At 36.4% G+C, this 6927-nt stretch overlaps 1 protein-coding gene across 1 annotated transcript; it reads left to right on the top strand.

Moving 5' to 3' along the window:
- The first annotated feature begins 4894 nt into the window (after nt 1–4894).
- Nucleotides 4895–5860, top strand: LOC122805923 (vomeronasal type-2 receptor 26-like). Its single transcript, XM_044076168.1, has one exon. It carries the CDS (start codon nt 4895–4897, stop codon nt 5858–5860), a length of 966 nt encoding a protein of 321 aa, XP_043932103.1.
- Nucleotides 5861–6927: the final 1067 nt, after the last annotated feature.

Here is a 6927-nt window from a genome sequence, read left to right as displayed (position 1 = left end):
TGTTTAACTAAAGATTAACTAACTACTGAATTAATGCAAAGTAAACTCAGTCACAGCTCTCAAAGTTAAAATGAAATAAAAATGACAACCAAATAAAAAATACAATTTTATGAGAAACGGGCCCATAGCAAAAAGCCAAATGCATAATCCCCTTCAGTAGTTTCAAGTATGCAAAAGCACCAAAATGAAACATTTCTCCCAGGCTCAGTGTTGATCAGTTTCTCCTTAATTCCCAATGTAAACTAAACTTTAATGTAGTCTCTCTCTGTTTATACACCTTTACTTAAGCATTTTGCATACCTCTGCCTTGGATAGTGTGATATTTAGAATTTTGTTTTGGTTTTGTCTTGTGTTGCCCTTGCCCTGTGTCTCTTGAGTGCAGAACAGATTAGCCAACAATACCAAAAAAACTATGATCAAGGGAGCAGTGTCAGAAGTTCCCACAGACATATTTCCTAGACAGTGTGCGTCTTCAACTCAGCAGCTGTGTAATATTTAAAATCGGGAACATTTTTGTCTCAAATAATGATGACTCAGTCACTATTAAGGCTGATTCCTGTTAAAGTAATGTACTTAATGTAACTGCTGGGCTTCAGTGAAACAATGACCAGTGTTCTGTCTGTGTAGTACAAGCTAAATCTGAGCCCCAGCAATCGGATCCATGATCCATTCCTCGAGCAAGCCTAACTCTGCGAGTTTGCAGGGAAAATTATAGTGCTAATGCAACAACAGTGCCACCAAGGCACCGAACCAACCAAGAAAGACAAGTGTAAACTATCCACAGGAATGAAAAATTAGTCTAGATAACCGCAAACACCTCAGGGCATACTCCAATTGGACTTAATGTTCTAACGTTCTTATATTTGGAAATAAACTTAAAACTGCTGTTTATACAACTTTATTACAGAAAACAAAAAAGTGTTAAGTGCTTTCATTCAATCCTTATACTTACAAAAGGAAATTGTTCTGAAGAAGTTCCATTTGTAAATGTAAGGAACAAAAGCACTTAACTCTTTTTTGCTTTCCATAATAAAGTTGCATAAACAGTAGTTTGAAATTTATTTTCAAATATAATAATGTTAGAACATTAAGTCCAATTGAAGTACGAGTGTAAACTGCAAAAAAGACCATGTATGCACCAATAATGTGCAAAACAGCACGTACAAGTCAACTGAAGTTTCACAATCACAAAAACTGCTCATCATCACTTGAACTAGAAGCACAACACCAAGCAACTGAAAAAAAAAAAATGCTAGCTGGCGCTGGTATAGCTTAAAGTTGGTAAAGATACATTGCTGCCTTGTCTCATCTGCTTTTTCAATTTGTAATAGTCACTCTGTATCAAATCTCAATTCTCACAGCACTCAAAGACTCAACCGCAAAAAAACGAAAACAAAAAAAAAACTAACAGCTGCATTTCTTTTTTCTTAATTCTTTGTTTTACCTGAATGAGCCAGGGGAAGAACTGGGTCTGGTGGTGATATATTTTCTCATCACTGAATTTGAAAGAGAGACCAGTCCTAGTCCAACGACTGCTGCTGTACTGGTGCTGGACTACGTGCACTGTCTCTCTGCACTTAAACTAGATATTACTACTAGATTAATGAACCATGAACAGCTTGCCTGCAACACGTGTTGCTTGGTAAAGATGTACAGAAACACAGTAGTACACACCCCTCAAGCCCGCAGCCATTTTCTGACATGCTGGCAGCCTGCTCACGAAGCTGATGTCATTGCGCACTCCCTGCATGTGATGACATCAGCTAACAATTCATCAAGAAAAAAATGGGGAAATTTGGAAATTAAAGGGGCCACTTGGGAATTCATGGCACCACATTATTTTGACCTCAAAACCGGTAAATACGAGGAATTTGGTGCAGTTGAGAGGTATGCTTCCTGGTCAGCACTGCAGCTGTGATTAAGGCTGAAATCATTTCATTTTTTGTCTGGTTAGCATGCACCAGTCCTTAGGCTTTGCAAACCTTGGCCAACTTGTTCTTTGTCAGCTTTCCATAATCTTCTACTAATATCTTTGCCTGCTTTCCCTGACTAAACTAAACTAACCAAACTAAATAAAACTGTTGTGAAAATGAACATCTGAATGTTTACCTTGTGGCTGTTGAGAGTACATGCACCTTCAGTGACAACTGCCCACAGGCTACTGAAGTTCAATAAATATACCACCAGTCTGCCACCAATATGTGACAGCCTCTATAGCCCAGGCCAGTAATCAAGGAGCCTCAGTCCTCACCACTGACACTGGTGAGAGATGGTCACTAAGAAAAGGAATGGATTTACAAAGTATTTTAAGATGTAGTTCTCTGCATCAAGCATAATTTCATAATTAGCGGACACACTCACACCTGGTATTTGATTTTCACACACACATACACCTGGAAAAGGCTTGTACAGATTTATTAGCTGTGCCCCTTCTGCCCAGACTATAAGTTAACCATGCCACCAACAATCAATCACTCTCAGGCTTTTACAAGTGTATCCAATTATATAGTTAAAATCAATACTAACACAAATGGTAGAGTGTAATCAAAGCAGCCATACTTTTGGAGTGGCCTAGGTGCCACTAAAATAAGCACATGTACTCTCAACACATTAAAAGTATTCTCTAAAAGACCAGCCACAATACCTCACATCATCACAACATCCAACACCAAAGACCAATATCCTATCAAAAGTCTATGACAAATACTGGCAAATGGCAGCAACCTGGGATCTCTTTATATATGTGTTGATTTCTAGTTTTTGACATCAATCCCTTTGATATATATATATATATATATATATATATATATATATATATATATATATATGTGTGTGTGTGTGTGTGTGTGTGTGTGTGTGTGTGTGTGTGTGCATATATACATATATATATATATATGTATATATATATATATATATATATATGCACACACACACACACACACACACACACACACACACACACACACACACACACACACACACACACACACAAACATTCATACTCATGGAATCTAAGTAATGAGCCTTCATACTTTATCCCACAAATGAAGAGAAGGCAGTAACGTAGCTTCATACTACAACTTTGCTGCATGGCTCTGACTTAAGGCTATATTTTATTTTATTTTATTTATTTGACATTTGTTAAACAAGTTGGTCCAACTGAGCTAGAAGCCCATTATCAGTGGAGACACCAGAAGAAAAGCTCCCAGATTTTGCATACATAAGTTCACAGTAACATAGAATGATAATTCTAAAGTTATACTTAGTAAATTGAATAATGCAATACAAAAAGACTGAGCACAAAAATACAGTTTCAGAAAATTACTTTTGAAAGAAAGTGGCATCTTTGAATGTATATAGTATGTATTTACAGATGAGTCAAGCAAAGTACAAGATAGAGGCAGAAAGGAGTCTGAGACCTTTAAGAGTTTCAGTAGAAACAAACAAATAGTATACATTACATACAAGGTTATTAATAGAAAGCAGTGGATACCTAGTAGTGACATTACTAGTTTTGTGAAGCTACCTATAATGATGGTTTAAAATTAAAAGGACTAGTAGCCATGAAGTTGCTAGAGGGGGGATAGAAGTGAGTTCAATGATGTGAGGTAAGATCAGAAGGATGGGAGGGTTTAAATAGGTTCCTGGCAAGGAAATTTCCGTGAGCTTAAGAGGAATAGCTTTAGTTGCTTTTTGAACTGAGTATTGTTTGAGGTGTTGCTAATGAAATAAGGAAATTTGTTCAAGGCTAGAGACACATTGTAGTTGTACAGACGTTTACCTATATTTCTGTTGGGTTTATGTATGTCAAGGAGTTGTAGGTCAGACCTTCTAAGAGATCTGGTGGGGTTGTAGAAAGAAACTAGTGTAGAGAGGGAGGGGCAAGCAATAGGTTTGTATAGGATGGAGTGTCTAACAAGAGAATAGCAGGCAAAACTGCTAAGCTAATGGATCTGTCAGTCAGATCAAGACTTACTATGTAGGCTGAATGTTGTAACTAAAAATAAGCCCATGTCAATTCTTTAAGTGAAGCTTCTATCTATCTATGCATCCATATACAGTCATTCAGTTCACTGAGTGACAGCACATTGAACTTGTAACTTGATGACTTGAAAGCATTTAATGGATGCTGCATCTGAGACAAAAATGCTAATGGATGCCACTCCCCGCCCCCCCCCCACAACCCCGGCTTAAGGCAGTGATTGCTTCCCACTTGCATGAACAAGAGATTCACAGAATGTTTAAAACTTGTTTGCTTGTTCATGTATTTGTTTGCATTTTTCCATTGAGGTGTAGTTCAATGAGTCAATGAGCTGATACACACCCTATATTTAGATTCTATATATAAATACAGACAGATAGCTAGAGAGGTATTTATACACATATTCATACACTGTGGTGTTGTTTTGGTCTGACATGTGCAACAAGACAGTGCACATTCTCTCTCCATACACATACATGCATTATTTCTATATCCATGTGTACGACTGTATATACATATGTATATATCTTTATCTATCAATATACACATATATGTGTGTGTGTGTGTGTGTGTGTGTGTGTGTGTGTGTGTGTGTGTGTGTGTATCCATCTACATATCTGTATGTATACAGATATTTAGATAGATATACACACATTTAACATTTAAATAAAATAATTTTGTAGTTTTCTGAAAGTGATACTGTGATACACATACTCTCAAATACATTCACAGTAATAAAAAGTAATTGTCAGACAAGTGCCACAGAGGAATTCTTAGCTTATCACGAGTACTAGATATCAGAAACACAATTAACAGATCTACTGACTTATTGGGTAACCTCCATGATTAGACTTCTTTTCACAAGCTCTCATTATCCAGCAAGTGGTGAAACAGAGATTTTATAAACTAGCGATGCTTTTAGTTATGGTGCTTATATACTTATCTTTCATTATTATAAATGATTTTCCTCCTTCAGATACTGATTCCTGTATTAATTGTCCAGATGATTCCTGGCCAGATGAGAAGAAGATCATTTGCAAGCTGAAGGCTGTAGAGTACCTGTCCTTTGATGACCCACTAGGCACAGCATTGACTGGTCTGGCTATTATTCTTTCTGCCATCCCTACATTTGTACTAATGACTTTTATTAAATATCGTGATACACCGATAGTGAAGGCAAACAATCGCAGTCTCAGCTACTTCCTCCTGGTTGCTCTTATTCTTTGCTTCCTCTGCTCCCTGATGTTTATTGGAAAACCAAGTACTGCAAGCTGCTTACTTCGACAGGCTGCATTTGGTGTTACATTTTCTGTTTGCGTCTCTTTCATCTTTGCAAAAACCATCACTGTAGTTATTGTTTTTGGTGCAACAAGGCCAGGAGGTTTGCAACAGAAGTGGTTTGGCTCTAGGACACCAAGTTTTATTGGCTGTTTTTGTTCTGGTCTACAGGTCATTATTTGCACAGTCTGGCTTGGACTTTCACCACCTTTCCCAGAAGAAAACATGAACTTGTTTAATGATAAAATAATCATAGAGTGCAATGAAGGTTCAATCACCATGTTTTATCTCATGCTGGGATACCTCGGTCTGTTGTCAAGTGTATGTCTTGTGGCTGCATTTTTAGTACGGAAATTACCAGACAGATATAATGAGGCAAAATTCATCACATTTAGCATGTTGATCTTTGTCAGTGTTTGGCTGACATTCATACCAGCATACTTGAGCACCAAAGGAAAATATGTTGTTACTGTTGAAATATTTGCAGTTCTTTCCTCGGGGTTTGGATTAATGAGTTGTATTTTCTTTCCTAAATGCTATATAATTTTACTGAGACCTAATCTAAACATTAAAGAGTCAGTTTCACGGAGATCAAACTAAAGTATATTGGTTAAATTAAATCTAAAGCTTAAAACCATTCTGTCTGGCATTACTAGTCAATGCATTTGAATGAAAAGTACATTAAGATTAATCTTACTACTAGCTCTTTAAGGTTGCAAATATGTATTTAAATTGTCTGGCTGAATTAATGCATTAAGAAATTATAGTATTTGGGCATAGAAGTTGACTAGAATTAAAGCATTTGGTATCCTTCAGAAGTCCTTTGCAAAGTCATCCAATCTATACCTATCAATTTAAATATTTACTCTACAGTTTTGGGCCTATGTAACTGTAGCATTTAAACATAAATGCATAATAAGCACCTTTAAATAAAAAATATGTGGATATTACAATGATTTTTTTTTCAGAAACACTTAAGCAAAGTGTTGCTTGCTACATTTCTGTTGCACAAATACTGAATGAAAACTGTCTTACACCAACACGTGTGCATAGGTGTGAGGTATTGGCAAGTGTAGTGTTGACAAGAAGTCATTTAGATAGTAAAGGTGCTCTTAGCACCTGTAGAGAGGAGCACTTCAATGAATGTACATTATACCAGGCTGATCAGTCTAGTTGTTAAACTACAGGTAAACAGAGATTACATTTTATAAGAGGGTAGATCAGATAGATGTCTTATTCGTAGTCGCTGAGTTATTCAAAATGTAATATAATCTTCCTAACAAACAAGCATGGTATTGGAGAAAAACAAGAGAAGTCTAACAATGTTAAATTATACTCCAAATATTTTCCACACTTCAATAATAGAGATGATTTAACACTACTTTTAAGTTTTCTTTGAATTCGGTATTTATGCTTACACCTGAATGAGTTGATAGCTAGCAATTCAAAAATGAATAGAATTACCTGTTAGAAAAGATTCTAAATCTTCTTTGTACCATTGAGTAAAGACTGTCTGTTATCTGTCTTTTCACTCTCATCTTTTTCCCCTTCGGCAGCTGATCCAAATAAAACAAAAGAAGTCTGCTATACAATATTACTACACACAAAACCTCCCTGACACATGGCCTCTAACAGTTTGAATTCTTCAAGATATTTGTTGGCTTCTC

The sequence above is a fragment of the Protopterus annectens genome, chromosome 7.part0 (assembly GCF_019279795.1).
Source record: "Protopterus annectens isolate FY-2018-M chromosome 7.part0, PAN1.0, whole genome shotgun sequence".
NCBI classification, from domain to species: domain Eukaryota; kingdom Metazoa; phylum Chordata; order Ceratodontiformes; family Protopteridae; genus Protopterus; species Protopterus annectens.
This window is presented reverse-complemented; position numbering and strand designations above follow the sequence as displayed.